Source organism: Telmatherina bonti (assembly GCF_933228915.1).
Source record: "Telmatherina bonti genome assembly, chromosome: 17".
In the NCBI taxonomy this organism is placed as follows: Eukaryota; Metazoa; Chordata; class Actinopteri; order Atheriniformes; family Telmatherinidae; genus Telmatherina; species Telmatherina bonti.
This window is the reverse complement of record NC_136615.1, coordinates 16,150,761-16,170,127: the sequence shown is the minus strand read 5'-3', so window position 1 is coordinate 16,170,127 and position 19,367 is coordinate 16,150,761. Positions and strand designations below refer to the sequence as shown.

General features: G+C 38.2%; 2 protein-coding genes across 2 annotated transcripts; one reads left to right on the top strand and one right to left on the bottom strand.

Annotated features, from left to right (window-relative positions):
• Window positions 1-11,861: 11,861 nt before the first annotated feature.
• On the top strand, window positions 11,862-12,848 carry grp (gastrin-releasing peptide; the record flags this gene model as incomplete). The annotated part of the gene is made up of 3 exons (XM_079257036.1): window positions 11,862-12,015; window positions 12,470-12,699; window positions 12,795-12,848. 3 exons carry the CDS (start codon window positions 11,862-11,864, stop codon window positions 12,846-12,848), a joined length of 438 nt encoding a protein of 145 aa, XP_079113162.1.
• A 2,016-nt stretch (window positions 12,849-14,864) lies between these two features.
• On the bottom strand, window positions 14,865-17,408 carry rx3 (retinal homeobox gene 3; the record flags this gene model as incomplete). Its single annotated transcript, XM_079256739.1, has 3 exons — window positions 14,865-15,311; window positions 16,692-16,927; window positions 17,153-17,408. 3 exons carry the CDS (start codon window positions 17,406-17,408, stop codon window positions 14,865-14,867), a joined length of 939 nt encoding a protein of 312 aa, XP_079112865.1.
• Window positions 17,409-19,367: the final 1,959 nt, after the last annotated feature.

The window sequence follows — 19,367 nt, the reverse complement described above, 5'->3', positions numbered from 1 at the left end:
CTGCTAGGTCTTGATCCAGCTGAAGCACATCACAGCTGCCAATGCTTGAGAGGCAGGTACCCTATGGACAGGTCACTAGTCTACTAATGCTTACATTCACACTATTTCTTGGGAATAGAATAAACAACTAACCCAACATGCATGCTTTTGGAGAGAAGCTGGAGTACCCAGACAGAACAAACACACATACACAGGGAGAACATGCAGACTCCACACAGAAAGGCCCCAGCCAAGGTTCATTCCAGAAACCGTTTTGCTGTAAAGTGACAGTAATCCACTGTCTAGTTACTCATAAAGAATAATTACAATGCCCAGCAACACTGCTGGATTTTAAACATAACAACCTGTGTGGGAAAGATTTTGTTATATAGAAAAGTAATTTGGGTTTAAGCAAAAAGCAGTTGCTTAGACTTTTAGCATTGTTTTGTTTATGTCATTTTTTACACAACTTTCTTTTTAAACTTATCGATGTCTTCCTGTGTGTGCATCTCTCTTAGTACTGGATTCTTCTTACTGTCCAAAACATGCATGTCAGAATAATGCATTGTTCTAGACCCTTGAGTGAGAGTGAGTATACATGGCTGTTTGCGTCATTTGTCTATGTGGATGAGAAACCTGTTCACAGTGTACCATCGCTCACCCAATGGCAGCAGGGAAAAGCTCCATCCAAAATGGATGGATGTGTTTGATGTTGCTGTTAGAGCTTTCCCAGTGAGTCTATAATGGTCTATCAGCAGTTTTTTAAGAGAAATCCAGAGGCTGAAATTATTTAACCACTTCACCATTCCCTATTTTAAATGTTCATTCATGCATATGGAATTTTTGTTTTTATCAACTATTTAGTAGCTTTACACACCAATACTCTCTTGTTAAGTCTTAAAGTCGTTTGACTTTAGGCATTTAAACTAGCGCTCACACCTTAGGTTTAGGAACGGGATCTTCAGTCAGAATCAGATTCAGAATCAGAACCATTTATTGTAATTGAACCAGCGTCCTGGTACAACAACATTTATCCAGTACAACCCATTCAAGAGCAGACATACAAATACATATAAACATAAACAGGATAAGGCAGACTGAAGCAGCTGCTTCAGAGCAGTGCACCTTTTGATGCAGGAGGGGTAGAAAAGATAACATGAGGAAAAGAACTCTGGTTCTACGAGCCACTGTTTTCCTATACCTAGAGATCCTAGGTGTAGGAAAACAATCAATGTTGAGCCTAAAATAAAGCCTCCCACAAGGTCTGAGATATATTAGAAGTTAGTTCATTTTTCAAAGGAAAACGATAATAGACCTTTCACCTTTACAAATTACACATGAAATCTGAAATATCTTATTTTGAATATTATGCTGTATGTCATTCTTAGTACAAAAACGAATGATGTTTGTGAATGTTTCAATCTTTGCCATGTTATGATACTCTAAGTTTGTGACTTAGACATGATCATACTATTTTTGCTGCTGTAGATTGTCTCTCCTATGCTGATTTTAGGTGCTCATAATGCAGATTTAGCTGAATCACAGGAAAACATTGCACAATACATGCTGGTATAATCTATAAGCATGTTTGTAAAAAGGTTGATCTAATCACAGGGAAATGGACACAATCTCGACAGGGTAATGTGTAAGTGTTATTTTTTTTCCTCCGAAGAAAAACACAAATCCATGAAGCTGCTTTGCTTGTATGTACAACTAAGCCTGTGCTGCTGTTTGATCCAAATGTATGGCAACCACAGCTGCACACACAAACCCACAGTTGATAGCATCCATTTTGGTTTCAAATGCAAAAATGCTGTTTCATTTACTACAATCATGAGTTTGGCATTACATAGATGGCAGATGGAATGAGACTTGTTATGAAGGGAGAGGGCAGACAAAAATTGCAGTGAGGGTAGAAAAAAAAAATGGCTCCTGAGCTGTGTGAAGCTGCAGCAGGGAGAGGGAAAGGCCTGGTGGAAAGAACAGCAAGTCTCAGCCACGACAGCAAGACCAGTCGGACGTAAGAAGTAAATAAAGGTTTAATGTAGAAAAATAAGAAAAATACACAAGAGAATGCCTGTCAACAACAGTTTAATGCACATGCACTATTACAGTATGTAATATACACTCTGTAAAAGGCAGCTATAATCTAAGTAAAATGTATGAAAATAAAAGGTGGAGACATGCAAGTGAATCAGCAACTCCTCACCCTCTTGCCTCCGTCTCTCCTCAGCCACTAGCAATTCCTTCTTTCCTTCCTTCCTTCCATCCTGTAACAGAGTCACAACACTACTAACCCACAAAAGCCATTTACCCCACCCTGCCTGAAAAAAAAAGTCTTCCCAACCAGGCAAAGGCCCAGAATACGGGTCAGGTTACATCCAAGGATCTGGTGAATAATGGTGGTCCTGGTAAGGATCATCTTCAGTCATTTTCTGCACCATTTGCAGCTCTGAGACATAAACAGACACATAGATCATGCTCCTCTGTGTGTGTGGGTGAGTGTGAATATGTGAGGCAGGCTCTCAGCTGCAGATTCACAGACTCGCAGCCAGCTACGTCCCCCCCTGCCCTCGCTCCTTCCCAAGTCTCCTTGCTCCTCTTGCAGTGAGCCATGCTGCGTAGCCCTCCGACATTCAGTCAGCAGTGAGCGGCAAAAGCGTGTGTGCCATGATAGGCAGTGTTTCAGCTGTTAAAGGGCTGCCATGGAGCAGCCAGGGCTATCACTATCCCCCGTAGAGCACAGACACGGCATTGTTCCTGTCAGCCCTCAGTCTGCCTCAAACCGGTTTCAACTGGTTCCGGTCACCCAACATAAAGCCCTGAGCTGCAGCACGGCCTCAGAATCACACAGGAAGAAGCCGTGTGCCCACCTCCCAGGAAGCACTGCAACATTTCTCACTGAATTTGGTGAATATTATTGACATGAATTTGTAAACAGGGAATATATTATGTATTACGTTGGAATTACATCATGAAAACACAAATAACAAGGCAAAGGAACATAACATGTTAACTTAAAATGGCAGAAACAGCTAAAAAATATAGGTTTAACCAAGTAAAGAACAACACTAAACCTTATACATGTTTTTAAAAGCCAAGACTAAATGATGTGCAAATGCACTTGTTATGATGAAAATGAATGATGATTCATGCACTGCAAGCAGGAGGTTTAGGTATTTGTGATGGTTGTAAAAACTCAGCCTAGGCCTGTTTCTAACCCTTTTCCCTCAGTGCTGTCACTACAAATATCACAGTGGTCACTTTAAAAGCCACACACCATCATGTACCCCCCTCAAGTAGCTTTAGACTCATCCCTTTAGTGTAAAAACAAAGAATGTAGGCACACCACAACAATCTAACATGATCAAATTCAGCCATTCATGCACCTCCCTTACTAGATTTTCATCAAACACACGCCACTCTGCCCCACCTACACCTCCACAGAGACGCACATGAACATAAACATGCTCTGTCATGCATATATAGAGGTAAATATGGCATACCCTTGTCAGATTTTTTTCCACTCTGAGAGATAATCAATGGGAGAAATTCTTCCTGTAGAGGCCTCAGCACCTGCCTATAACAGCCCCAACCACTTCAGCCTCCATCCTTCTCCTTCCCACCTCCCCTTCTCCCCCTCTTCCCTTTCCTCCTTCACTTCTAGATTTTAGTTCCAGTCCAGGCCTTGCTTTCTCCCGAAGCCCCTGCCACCACCACCACCACCTCCACCATGGCCGTGCATGAAGGACGGATGGAGAAAAGGGGCAGTGTTCAGCAGGCGAATCAGGCCTTTTGTCTCAGTCTGTGCAGTGGGGTGAGGGGACTCTCCACTCTGGCTCGGGAGCAGCAGCAGCTGGTGCAGAGAAAGAGGAAAGAGAGGGAGGGAGACAGAGACAGGGGGAGGTGGAGGAGACGGAGACGAAATGGAGGACAAGGAAATGAGCCGAAGTAGATGATAAGGGCTTCAATTTTTGCATGCTCTTTATTTGTTAGGCCTTTAGCTTGGAAAAATATCATTGCAAGATTTGTGCTTGAAAAGGATTAACAAACAAGTCCAGCAGCATTAAACAATCGCGAGCATAACCAATAAATAGCCGTTCCCAGTGATAAGGCCCAGCTGAACGCAAAGGTCATTGAATCTCCTGCCTGCTTTTGTGTTCTTTAAGATGGAAGAGCAGAAACATGGGAACCAGCTGCCTACAAAATAGTCACATGATAACATGACAAATATGCAATACATAAGACTTTTGACATAACAGGATACAATTTACTCTCACATGTAGTAATTTCACTCCATCCTTTGGCAATTTTCATCTGCAAACATGAACTGTATTCACCTGTGTTCTTCTAGCCTACATGCACTGAAAGAACAAAACAAGACAAAAAAGCACGTATGAGCAAAATGACCTTGCAAATTCATATATTTTATAACCTACCTGTAAAGAGGACTGCAGAGAGACGTTTTCAGTAGAAATAGTCTGACTCTCATAGACCTGCTGCCAGTCCTTTTTTCATCTTGGAGAGCTACCAGTGGTAGCTAACAATGCTGCAGCCTAAGCTCATTTTCATTACTGTAACTTACTACACCAGGTTTATTCACCTCATCACACACATGGATATTAAAACCCTGCAAGAGCTGAAGGTCAGCATGATTGTACACATGATAAAAGGCCCTTGTGGTGTCTCCTGCCTGTCTAAATTATGACGAATTCAGTGCAGGAGGTTGCTCCCCACCCCTTTCAGAGTCTCATGACGTCATGCTGCTTCCATTCATTCTCTTGTATAAGAGGGGCTGCTAAAATAGCTAGTCAGTTTTTTTTCTTTTTTTGGCAAGATACATCACATCACATCATCAAGATACATCACATCACATCATCAAGATACATCAAAACCTTACCATTGGATATTGAAGAGAGGAAAAAAAAAACATTATTGTTTGCTTATTTCACCAAATATCAATAAATGACAAGTAGATCATTATCACTGACATCCTTTAAAAGTAATCAATCTCTTTAAAATAAATCAAGAGGTCTATATGTTTTTAAATCACCACCATAGCACATCATATTATATAATCAAAAAGTACAAAAACAAAAGCTTAGACATTAGTTTTATTTATTTATTTATTTATTTGTTTAATTTTTTGCCCCTTTTCTCCACTGAAAGCAGCCATTCCCACCCTTTCCCCAATCTGAAGGGGAAAAGGATGCATCCCACCACAGACCTAGAATTAAATTTATCCTCATATCTGTCAGGAAGCTCCAGATGCCCAAGTTAATACTTTCATAGCCAATGCTTTACAAGAACATCATGCTTTTCAACAAAACATCTTTACATCTTAATTAAATTAAATGTATCATTTTGGAGATATGTGTATATTGTGATGTACAAAATGAAACTAAACTCATTCATAGCATTTCATTTTAATGATGGAATATATTCAGTATATATAAAGGATTAAATTGATCTTAAATAGGAAAAATATGGAGACATTAACCCTTCTAGAGGTTAAACTTGCACTACGAACACATGATATTTTAGTGCACTTGTACTTTCTGGTTAAAAGGATACAGTACTTTTAAAGCAACAATGACAATATGAAGCAATACACCTTAAAATACCTTTACTGCCTTCCAGGAATTTGAAGAGGGAGCTGTCAAATGATTTCACAGTCAAAACAGTGATGACAAGTAACAATCACATAATGGAAAACCATTTATTTTAATTGACACTTTCCCAGTGAAAGACCTTCCTTTGATGTCTCTTTTACTTTTCATAAAGCTGATATTATTAAAATCATGAGAGCATCATCAGACCACTTAATGTATCATGTGAAACTGAAAAGAATAAATGAAATGACTATAAAATAGAAAGGTCATTATTATCACAGCTCAAAAATAGAAAGCAATCCTTTATGGGGGTACATTTGTTCTTTAAATATATTAAATTGCCAAAAAGACATGTCGTTTCACAACTGTTTTCACACCAGTTATTGACAAATGAAGATGTCTATGTAGATTGAATTAAATTAAATTAAACTGAATTCGCTTGATTTTTTTAATTTCAAAGCAAAGCACAAAGTGCTTTACACGTTTGAAAACAGCCCAATCTCTACTTCATCCCCCATCTGCGCCCTTCCCCACACATACACACCCACACACATCAGACATCAGTAAATGAAATAGCGTCTCTCTCCATTGTCATGAATGTTTCATATAATGAATTAGGATATTACACATATGGCATTTACACTTAGTCATAATACTTGACTCATCATTTTGCAGCTGAATCTTGTCTAAACTCACCCCACAGCGCCATCTGCTGTTTCAAATCCTAAAAAGCAAAAAAATCTCTGATTACTTTCGTAGTTTGAATATTTCCTTCTTTTTCACTTTTATGAACTGCAGCGTGTGTACTTCTGGTGAGTAATAGTTCAATTACTTGAACATTTCACCAGCTAATTACTCATCAAATGTGCTGAAAGCCTTTACTTTGATTGGTTTAATTGTGTTGCCTGATCATTTTCTGTCCAGGGGATCAAGGTGAAGCAATCAGGCACAAGAGGCTGTCTGCAAAGTTATGAGTTAACTGAAAACCTTTGTAGTCTCTCATTGTGCGGCCATGCTAAGTTTATACCTTTGTGTTATTAAGAATCGTGTATCTCAAATGGGCATGGATACACATTCCTTTTGTTTCTTTGGTTTCTTCTTCTTTTCTTTTCTTTTTTAAAAATCCTGTAGTTTCCAATAACAACAAAACAACAAATATTTCAGATGGCACTGTGCAGTACTTCCTACCTGTTGCTGCCCTTTGAACATAGGTGACTCATCCTGCTTTGTTAAGGTCATCCTTGGATAAGGATGTGATATGTTTCGAGCCATATATACTCTCTGATATCCTGCGGGGATGTGTGTAAGGTTGTGACCTGACAATACCCAGAGGAAACCCTCAACCTTTTCAACACAAAATGTTACTTACTTGTGTGGACTTCGTATCTGCTCGCATCTTTCCCTGGCTACTTGTACGTCAATAACGTCATGAAAGGGATCAGTCAAGTATGAAAATTTGACACAGACTCATGCTTGGGTGCCTCATTGTGAATGAGGACTGCTTAAGTCACATTGTTGACCTTTCCAGAAGCCCAAATACTCTGTAAAATACCATTTGCATAAATGATTTGGACCGTGCATCATGGGTTATCAGGTACTCCTTTGTTAAATCAATGTAAGTGAGTCCACAGCAGGTGTTGTCAGAGGCAGAAACAATCCTCATCATCATCATTATTAGTGACTATTATTGTATCTTGAATGAGCATTTTAATATATTCATGTAAAACTGATGTAAGTACAAAACAGTAAGAATTAAGCAAAAGAAAAGATGGTATAAAAATAAAAACTGCAAGAGGTCCTAAAATGTTTCTCATGTTGGATTATTATACATTATTATGAGAATCATGATTTAAATCTAGTGTGAAACTAATATGAAAATCCATCATGGACATCTTGAGTTCTTAGCTGCTGTTTCTAAACTAAGTTCTAAGGTGAAAAGGAAGGAAAGTATTATTTAGAGTTTATTGATTAGTCAGCAGATGTGTTCCAGCACCAGGTGGTGTACATTTTATAAATTCTTTTGTACAGATTAATAGTTGGTGTAGATGTCTGCAGTCTACATCTATACTCATCACGTAATTTGTGGAACCAGGATTTAGCCTCAGGAGTCACTCTACTGTTTACCTATTGGCTTGCCAGTGGAAAATGAACATTTCTGTGAGCCTTTAAACTTAGATTACCTTATTTTTGCATGCTCTTGTACCCAGCAGGAATCCAAAAGCCCAGTGTACTAACCTTTCCTATTTATATTTAATTTTACATCATGAAAAAGGCACATTTAAAAGATGAACAGTTTGAGTCTTTTATACTTTCAAACTGTTTATAATTTAACTTCTAATTTTATAAGACTTTCATTGGACTTGAGAAACTTTTGGTTTTGAGATACAGCACACATTGACAGCTGTGTGTCAATCACCAAAAGCAAGAAAGTTTCAGAACATTGAAGAGAAGACTTGGTTTCAGAGATCACATTACAGAAACATACAAACATCTCCCATTACAGAATGACACAACACTTGGTTTGTAAAATGTTTCTTTTTGTGTGTGTGTGTGTGTGTGTGTGTGTGTGTGTGTGTGTGTGTGTGTGTGTGTAAATGTTGATCTGTTGGCTAAAATGTTCCATGATCTCTGTTGGGTTTTTCACCACACTGTTACAGTAAATCTTCTAGCAGGGTACTATCATTAGTATTGTATGTTATAGTAATTAAAGAGGTACTCCGGCGATGAAGGTGGGAAAACTAATAGGGTATAAATTTAAAGTGAAGGGCAAAAAGCACAGAACCCTGTAGAAAAAAAACTGTTTGTGACTAAGAGAAGTCAAATTAATGACTGTTCACAATAAGGTTTTAGTTTTTTTTTTTCTTTTTTTTTTGCTAATATGACAACACTACCTCAATGTATTATATCAAATCAGGCATATTTCCAGTTTCAAAACCACTTTGAGTTCATTGTTTTGGCTTTCAGAAATCTTGATTCTCTGAAATCAGTCATGATGTGGATCGGACTGACAAAGAGCAGCTATAGAACATGTTCATCACAAGAGCTCCATACTAAAATACGGTATATCCTGCTTTATAGTCTACCTTCTTGTGAGGTCATTCATATTTTGCATGATGAGTGTTATGTTGTTAACTAGTTATTATGATCATGAACTTGTTTAGAAAAATTTTTCTGTGCAGTGTCATTTTCACAGAAAAAATAGAACCTGACACCTTTACAATAATCAGTGCGGTTTCAAATTTAAGAAGCTTCATCTGTAACTTTTAGCAAATAGCCAGCTTGATTTTATACAGCGACTCCCATTCAGAGGTGTATTATCCAGGTGCCATGAAGTAGAAGTCCTGCAATGTTTTTGGATCTGTGCATTTTACAGATTTCTTCCCAGAGCTGTGTCCTTTTAAAACAAAACAGAGAGCACTTTCTAATCTTTTACTGGAGTTAACTATTTTTTTATTGCTTGTTTTTATTTCTTACAGAGTGACTGCTTTGTACTTCTAAAGGTGTTGACCTGTTGTGACCAGAGTATTCTGATTTTATGATTTTTCTTTCACTTATTTCTGTAATTTTCTGTAATCCTTTTTGTGTTAGTCCAGTTTGTATTGTCCTTTTGCGCCTATTATTGTGTTTTAATTTTTGTTTGGATGACCTCTATTTTACTGCAAATCAAACCTACCTTACCTTCGTGTATCAATAAAGTGAACTTTTCACCTTTTAATTACTGGTTATAATGTTAAAAAACTGGATGTTTAAAGGGTTTAAAGTGAGAATTTAAAAGTAATGTATTTCTGTAGTAGGTTTAAAATGTGAGGTCAACATGTTTAGTGTGTTTGAAGGAAGGGTAGTTCTTACAGTGTGCTTAAACGGAACAAAATGCCATAATGCTTTTCTAACTTCAGCCAAGTCATTTTAAACCCATCGACTAAAACCAAAGTAAGTTTTCTCTGTACAAGTACTTCAAGAGGTCATAGTGTGGCACTACTAGACCCATCACTAATATCATACATACATGTGAAGATTTTGAAAAGTCTTTACCTAAACAAGTGAACTCTGAAACACCAGATAATGTGCTGGAAGTCGCATGTTTTAGTTGTGAACTAAAGATTTAGTAAATCTTGCTGGATCACTGTGCTCAAGACTACAACTAGACTCCTTCTGAGATCTTTTCTCATCATGCTCCAGGTGGTTAAGGGAAACAAAAAATTACAAAACCAACTCAGAACAAAAAAGACTGTAAATTATGGTCTATTGAGACAAATAAAATGTGTCTGCTCTGTCCCCCTTGTTTAAAAGAACCAAGATTATTTTCTTGTGAAAATCCATTGATATTTTTTGTTTTTGTGCCAGATGTGACCAAATTTAGAGAAGAAGACAGAGCTGGAAGGCAGTCCTTGAAATCAGACTTGACTAAAGGACATGGGTTCACTCTAAGTGTGTGCTATAAGAAACACACTAGCTGTTACCAATGACTACTACTACTACTAATAATAATGATAAGAAGAAGAAGAGGAGGAAACAAGAAGGAAATATTAGGATGTTGAGATGTGAAAAACACTGACTTCAGGCCGCTCAGACGGACTTAAATGGTAACATGAGGCACTGAGACTCATTACCAGCTTACTCACGATTGAGTGCTAATATTAATTGGATGTCTTTATGTGCTTGTCATTGGTATGTGTTCATATACAGAACCATTTTGGGTATCACTCCATCCTATTTGTCTTGTCGGGAAGATAAGGATGAAGTCACAATTTCCAATCTATGGATGCTCTGCAATTTGTAATCCCCAATGTACAAACTGAACTGGGAAAGAATGTAAGTATGTAGCTTATCAGCACCTAATACTTGGAATAAAGGACAATCCGAACTTCTTAAAACCCTTGTTACAGGTTTTTTTTTTTTTTTTTACTAGTTTTGTTGACTGTGGTGAAATCATTGCAGTCTGTGTGCACATGTTTTATGTGAGAAAGTTTTAACATTGTCCATGTTCTGTGTTGTCTACTGTCTTATTGTAACTCCCTGTATGCTGCTGCTCTCTTGGCCAGGTCTCCCTTGGAAAAGAGATCATTTATCTCAATGGGACAAATAAAGACTATTGATAATTAATTTAATTGATAATTAATTAAACCTGAAGCTACACACTAAAACTATTATGATTTTATGTCTATAAAACAGTGGAATAACATAAATAATATATTTTGGTGTAAGGGCTGCACAAAGGTATTTCTCTCTGAACATCCAATGTTGGGCTGCTTTGATTCAAATGAATGACTTGACTGATTAAAATTGTGACAGAGAGGTCATGATGATCTTGCAGGACACTCATCAGGTCCTTTTTGTGAATACCTCGAAACCCACACAGACCACAAGCATGTCCAGCTGTTTCTCAGACTGAAATGCTGGTGGTTTATTGTGAATAACTACATTTTAAAAAAACAAGGTAAAGTCAGGCTCTTCAACTCTTTTGAATGATATTTAAAAAGAATAAAATATCCATGTTGAAGGGATTAATGCTACAGGGCAAGCTTAGAATAAGTACATTTCTTTCTTTCATTTTGTTTCTCTTCTCCCCTCCATCTGACTGTCTAACTGTTGTGGACTGCAATTTTTTTTTTTTTTTTTTTTTTTTTAAACATTTTTAACACTCCTATCTCAATCAGCCAACTATAGATGCTTACATTTGTATTTACAAGATGTATTCCACCCCACTGAGTTTCTACTGTATCTCACCTCACCAGAAAAAACCTAATCTACTAAATGAAGAGGAACCATAGTCTCGCTTTAATTGTTTTTTCTTTTCCTTTTGTTTTGTCAGCAGAAATATTCAGTTGTAGTATTTAAACAGGACCATTTAACCGTGTTACCTCAGTAAATAATCAGCATATTCTGCTTCATACTTCCCCATCTCTTGCTGGCTGAGATGGAAACCAACAAGTCCCGTCTATCAGCGTGAAGTGATGCAGTCACCTCCACATATCTGGTCGAACATCGGCGAGACCTGATCATGGACTGCAAATCCTAATTTGCCGTTACTTTCTCATATTGGCGGCGGTTGCGTGGCACTGACGTACAGCTGTGTCAGGAGGGGCATTTAACTTTGATCATTAGTCATTTCTATCTAAGGCATCAGGAGGGAACTTCTCGTCGGCTTCTCGTCCGTCCAATCAGCGTAAACATCTACTATGGTGGAGAGTTTCTGAACTTATATCAGCTGATTAACTGCTACTAAAGGATCATTAGACGTGCTTTAGATCTGGTATTTGTTCTCATACAATGGGCGGAGTGTGCTTGTGTTATTCGTGGACTTGCAGACCGCTTTGGCCAGTTTTTATTATCCTGGCTGCAATACCTTGTTTCTTTCACTGCTCAGAGAGTCCTGCAGCAGTTGTTGGAAAAATGTATCCTCGTGGCAATCACTGGGCAGTAGGTAAGTTAAATGTACATTTTATAGTAAGCACATTATTTTTAGTTGAATGGACTCCTTGTTTATTTTAATATCTGGTGATATTTCTAACCAATCATACAAGGAGGATATATGTTATATGAAACTGATATTAACTCTGAAACTATGCAGTCTTTATTGTACTATCTCGTTATGTTGAAATGTAATGTTTTATTTGTCTGACAGCTCAGAAAGAGCATTATGTCTCAGTCTGTTTGTTTGTTCCACAAATGAAAAAGTGATCAATCTGGTCCAGCATGCTAAATTTAATCAATTCAGCAACAAAGAGAATTGTTTGATTTAATACTGAATTGTTTTTTTTAAACCATATTCTGAATATCTAGAAACAAAAATGGGATTAAAATGGAAAGAATAAGCTAGACGACAAACAAAATGACTGTACAGAGGTTAATGCATCTCATTGTGCTTGGCTTCACAGGTCATTTAATGGGGAAGAAGAGCATTAAGAGCCAGCCTGAACGGCAGGAGTCAAACCTAGAGAGGGACTACCTCACACCCTCAGAGTCAGTCAGGATCTCTGAGCTGGACCGACATCAGAGACCAACAGGGGCTCTGCAACCAAAGAACCATGAACAGACAAGTCCTCGAAAGCTGCTTCACTTCCACCGCAGCTGGAGAGAAGAGGATAGAGCAGAGTATCTCCAAGAGGTCAGTCTGTAGATTTAGCCCTCTATACTTGGGACTGATTATTTTAAGTGGTTAAAAACTTAATGATGTTTTTCCATTTGTTCGCTGTTTTATAGATGTCAAAACTGCTTCTTCTGGCTTTGAAGCTGCAGAACAACGGCTCATCCTGAATGCAAGAAAGAAGGTGTTTTAAATAAACACTGTTACTGACTTCTGTAATCACATATGAACACTGTGTATATTTTTCTGCTGTAAGAATAAGCTGGAATTGTCATTTTAAATCATTTTACATGCCCACCTCACAGTGTTTTGACTGCTGACTGATCTGAGAAGGCTGAGTTACATACGCTGAGAAACTGAAATAAATGTAACGTTGTCATAACTGCATTGTGGATGTCAGATCATGCTTTCCACGTCATGAGTTTTCTTTAAATATGTGTTGTTATTATTTTATAATATAGATGATTATACAATGAAAATAGAACTGGAACCTTTGAGTGTATAAAGTTGAAGGATTTTCTGATTTTGTTGTCCTGTGGGGGGATTTTTGTTGGATCAATGTTTTTTTCCCATTGACAAAAGAGTTAATGGAAATCAACACAAAGTCTCTGTAGAGAACATTTTATCACTTGATAGCAGTGTTTTCTTCCATGATGACAAAGCCACATGGTAACCAACCCTCTGACAGAGATGTTCCATTTTCCTTCTGCATTAACGTGAAGCTGATGCACTAAGTATTCTGCACTAACCAGTTGGTCCACTAGGTGGTGCGCAATGTCAATTATTATCTGTTGTTGCTTTGATTGTTCCGAGAATCTTTCCACTACACTGTAAACACTACCACCATTACAGATAAAACATGTCAACAAATCATTATAGTTTGACTATGGCTTTTCACATGAAAAAGAGAGCATCACTAAAACTATAACCCAATATTTTGTTTGCTTTAGATAGTTGGATGACTGATGGTCAGCATTATTTTTGGCTCCCAGTGAACGTAACTGAAACAGTTTGGTTTAACATGTCTCTCTCTTAAAGCCAAAGGAAAATTTTTCACTCTACTTCTCTTTACTCATTTGTGATGGATGATTGGCCAATGATGGAAGAGCAAGTCACTTTCACCCCATTAGGAGTGTAATCCCAGGAGGGAATGGGAGGCAGTTTACAGGAATTAATAAGGACTAAATAAGTGGGAAGAGAGACTCCTTCTCTACAACAGAAACAGGAGGTGGAGGTGTTTAAACCACTTTAGTGTGACAAACTCACCATGTTTAATCATGTTACTTTGAATGAAATGGTCAGTAGCCTATGACAGCTTAGAGATACACTTTTAGCACTTATGAAAAAATATAGTTGATTATAAAATCAAAACTTCAATCAATTATGCATCCACAGCTTTTCATTTCAGGTCAGATATACAGTAATATAGCTTCCTGAAGGTTTTATTCTTCTCCTCATCAAGCCACCATCCACCACTGAGTGGTGCTACACTCACTACATCCCACTTTGGTATGTGCCAAGTTTGAAGACCCGATCTACGGACAAAATGACTGATGGAGCATAAGTCTCGACATAAATGTGATCTTAGTAGATAAATTACAAGTAATTTATTCTTTTCTAGATTTTTTTTCTTTGGCAGTGCATTCATTCTTGACAAACTCATATTTTACTTAAATCCATCCAACATCATAAACTGATTTAATGTCCCAAGCTGTTTCGGAAAACTAGAAAAGTCATACATTTGTAGAGTGATTTTTAGATGTAAAGTTTATTCTTTAGAGAAAATAATGACATTTGTTACATTCTTATGAAAAAAGGTCAAGAATCTGATCCAGAGTGAATGATTCTCCATCGTCTACAGGAATAAAACAGATACTGATGGCTACCAGTAGAATGTGAAGCTGGAAACATGGGACGGGGCCGAACTTTACAGTAAAAATTTACAGCGATAACAGAGATGAAGAAAAACACCTGAACACAACAAGGAGTTAAGGAGTTCCAATCCTTTACAGGAATGCCACAGCACATTTCACAGCTTTTCAGGGATGAAGTCGTGAATCCTGGACGTCAACCGAAGTTTTTGCTCTTTAAAAATCCCAATTTACAATCCCATTAGCAGGCAGCTGAAGCAAAAACCACCAACATGCGGATTTCTGGGTCCTAATGTCCATGAACTCCACTTAGCGTCACCATGTCTTCCCAATAGACTGAATATGTTCTTTGGCCTTCATTCTCAAAGAGGCAATACTGGAGTTCCTTGGGTCAGCTGAGCACTGGTATGCTGGGGCCGGGGGGCACATAGAGCCGATGTGGGGCAGGTGAGGATTGTGTCCCAGTGCTGAGGAGCTAAATAAAGAGGCTGGTAAAGAAGAGGACATAGAAGGGGGAGGTGAAGGAGTGTAAGTGCCTGGAAGGTTCTGTGCGCTGCTGATGAAGCCTGGCAGGGACTGCAGGGAAGCAGAAGTGGTGATGGGACTGGAGAGCCAGGGATCTAGTTGAAACCCAGAACCCAGGGAGGTGGGAGAGCGGCTGAAGGAGAGCAGAGAGGTAGACGGGGTGTCCTGCAGCTTGATGGAGCTCACCTCCAGCTTCTCTTGACGCCGCCACTTGGCTCGCCGATTTTGGAACCACACCTAAAAAGCAAAACCAGAACTTTTTGAGTACTTTTATTCATAAAAGTGGGAAAAAGACTTCTCAACATTGTAAGAGGCTTTTCATGCAAGATAATATAGGTTTTGTTGATCGGTGTATATAAAGCATGGCAGTGACTGCAGGCAATCATGACTGACTGTTCTAAAAATATATGTTGTTTTGAGGTTTAATTAAGACAAAACTTAGCAAAAAGAATATTTCTTTTGCAACCAATCCAGATTTCTTGATAATTCAGTTCAAATCAAGACACAAAAGAACATATATTTGTTTTTTTCTATGGCAGCATTTTTTTTCCCCAGAAGTAAATCTCACACTTATTTTACCAATAAAATAAGTATTAAAAAAGTTATCATGCAGGGATGCAATGTAGACAAGAAAACACATATGAACACATAAGAAAACACATATGAGCCATAAACATACAGATATTATGAGTGATACACCGCAGAGCTTAAAATGTTGTGACATATAAAAATGAAGAATATCTAAAGCAGTTCATCTAAATAAATCATCTTAGTTATATCTTTATTTTGTCATTTTGTTAAAACAAAAAATGTTTGAAATGTATTTACTGTAGACTTTTTGATATCTATTTTATGTTATTTTTAGTTTTGGGTTTTTTTTCCTCTTGATCTTTTTGTTTTTATAGACTTTTTATCAAGTACAAAAAAAAGCCTAAATTACTTTGTCAGGATCTGCTCAAAGTTATTTAGATTCAAACAGAAAATATGAGTTCATTCTGGGACATCCAGGTACAAACAAAGGTCATCACCATAATCAGACAACTCCATCGCAGGGAGTTTGTGATGATGCCTTCAAGTTGTTGCTGCTGCTCTCACTTAAGGAAAACTAAATGCTAAACTAAACTAAATTATGATGATGATGATAATAATAATAATAATAATAATAATAATAATAATAATAATATTTTCAGTGTTTGTTGAACTACTGGTGCTCATGTAGACCACTGTTTTTTCTTTGTGTGAGCTATAAATGACAACATAAAAGCCTACCTCTGCTTCTTTGGACAGGGTTGTAGTAGTTTTGTAGGCAAATATCTGTTGCATAGATTCCTATTTTTGGTAGGTACTGAGTGCTATGGTCCTATGTGCAGATGTGCGCGCACATGCACAGTTTGTTTAAGTTTCATTACGTATAGTGCTTATTTCATACACAACTGCAGGGACAACAGTGAACATAAACGAGCCGCAAATCCATGCCTTTTTTTGGGACCAAAGTTATCGGAATGTGAGTCGCACATGTGTCTATAGTTACTATTTACCTCCACTGGGCCTCCAGGCAGAGTATTTTTCCTGAACATTATCATTTAAAAAAAGAAATTAATCATTTCGGGGACGTACCTGGACCCGGACCTCCGGCAGGTTGACCTTCAGGGCCAGCTCCTCTCTGCTGTACACATCCGGGTAGTGGGACTTCTCAAAGGCCTGCTCCAGTTCGTGGAGTTGGAAAGTGGTGAAGGTGGTCCGGTTCCGCCGGTGTTTCTTTTTCTGGTTTTCGTCGTCGGACAGTTTTCCGTCTCTGTACGGAGAGTCAGGACACACCGAGGGTTCACCGGTGCTGCTGCTACAACACACACCTGCCGAGAGGAGACATGGTGAGGACTCAGACAAACACAGTTTGGGCAAAGTTTTTGGTTCAAAACTAAATTCTGCAAGCTCCAAATAACTCTGATCCAGTTTTAAAACAATCTCAGCCAGCTTTACAAAAAAAAAAAAAAAGAGAAAATTTAAAATTCAAACCCAAAATACACATTTGAACTTATCTATTTGCACACTTTACTGCAAGAACTGAATCTACTCACTGTCACAACTGTCTGAGTAATGACTCTTCTTCATTTGGGTCCCATTCCCGCTGCGTTGGGAATCTTTCCCCAGAACTTTTTCTGACACGCTGTAGGAGGCTGACTTGTGAAAGATGGTGTCCTCTTTAAATCCCAGTATGGCCTCTATGCTGTGGATCGTGGACGGGTTGTTCCCCGGACACTGGACGGAGCGTGTGGAGGAAGACGTGCGCTCATCCATCATCACCACTTGGGAAGTTGATCCAAGAAGCCACATTTGTTGATAAAAGCCTTTGGAAAAAAATAATAAAATAAAAACCAAGCAGAAAAAACGCTCTCTGAGTTTCTCCCAGACTTTTTCCCCACCTTGTTTCTTGGATTCTTGAAAACTTACGCGCAAAGTGCACAGATAGTCTTCCTCAGTGGTTGTTGAGCGTCTTCGAAGCCGGCTTTTAAAGTAGTGCTTGCTGTAAGACACCCTCTCCCCCCTCCCGCGCTCGCGAGGCACCCCCTGCTTCACGTCAGAGAGGGGAGGTCCTGTTAGATTTGGTCCTGCAGGATTTAGGGGGTAAACGGGGCGCCCATGCAGCCAGCAGCCTCCACGCCCTGCCTAGCTCCTCCCCATCCAAGTGCATCAGGCAGTGCTGGCTCTGAACCTACTTACATAAATCTTAAAACCATCTTTCCACTCCTCCAGATGTCATGTTCATGTCGGTCTGTGGAGAAAAAAAGAAAAAGAGAGGAAGATTAGGCCCACAGATTAAGGTACAACAAAATCATAATTACAAGATTTCTGATGAGGACAAGGATTGCAAGATGACAGCTTAATATTTAATCAAATCGTCAAGATATTGTTGCCAAAAATGAATGGCCTTTATATAAAGAACTGTTTGTTTTATTCATCAAGAGGAAAGACCAGTTCAGTTCCTGATACATGGCGGATTGAAGTGTAACCTGAATTCTTTATTGACCCCATTAAATTAATGAATGAACGTATACGTGTAGCAGAGATTTTACTCCTCCTTTCTTTTTCCAAACCTTGTCTTTTAAGTGTCAAGTCAAATAGGTTGACAAAGCACAAACAATAACAATTTGAAGCTGTGGCCACTTAACAGCAAACAAAGGTTGACAGCAATGTGGTAATCCTGCTTAAGGGGATTACATTAGTTTACTCAAAAGAGGTAAAACCCCTAAAACTATTTAGCTTTTCCTAATTTAAGAAGTTGACCTTTGCTTGCTCAACAGAGGAAGTAGGATTTGGAGAGATAGCAGGAACCTGAATGCCTAAAAACTCCACAGCAAATGGATGAAAACATTTTAAAAGCTTTTTCTTGTCTGTGTGTTTTAAAACACTATGTTGTTTTTTGTCATGGCACACACACACAAGGAGGCCATCATGATAAATGCAAGCTGCATATCATAACAGTTCCTGTTCATTTTTATAGTTTTTAACTAAAAACAAAAAACCCATTCATTCTGACTCGGCAGAAGATGGCAGAACTTGGATATTTTAAAGTGATTTTTAAAACTAATTGTAAAACTGCTGACACAGTTTTGCAACTTTTGTCCTTTAATCTAATTTTAAAAAATAAAAAATAAAAAGGTTTGTGTCTATATTTGCATAAATAAGACAGGTAAAAAAAAAAAACCAAAAAAACCATCAGCTAAATGTGTTTTTGAATTTGGGCCGGATCAGTTCCATGAGTTGGAGCGGGCTCCATGGAAAGAGAGAAAAGTTTCTCAATTAAAACTTAAGTGATTTTTTTTTCAGTCTGAAATATTTCCAGCCTTAAAAATGATTATGCCGATAGGTTTTCTGTAGTTGGAGCCCAGCAAATGCTGTGAAAATGGTTAGGTAGTTTTATTAGTAATAGCTGCAAAATGCCTTACAGATAAACTCAAAGGGGATCCTGAAACATTTTGGCCATTTTTCTGTGTTAAGTTAAAGCTGCTTGGTTAGCTACACCCACAGCTCTGAAGACAACACCAAAAAGGTTCCTTGAGCTTCCCAAACTGGACTTCAGAAGAAGTTCCAGTACTTTTTCAACTGGGAAATTTGACATTGGAGTATAAATGGAGTATACCAGTATAGCTGGGTGCATAACTGTCCCAGTTTGCTTGTTGTTATTGTCTGTTTGTTGACAGACTTAGGCAAATCTATCAAATGCCATTTGGCTGAAAGTGTAAGCATAAGAATAGAAAAGCATGTCAAATCTGAATACAAACTGGAATCACA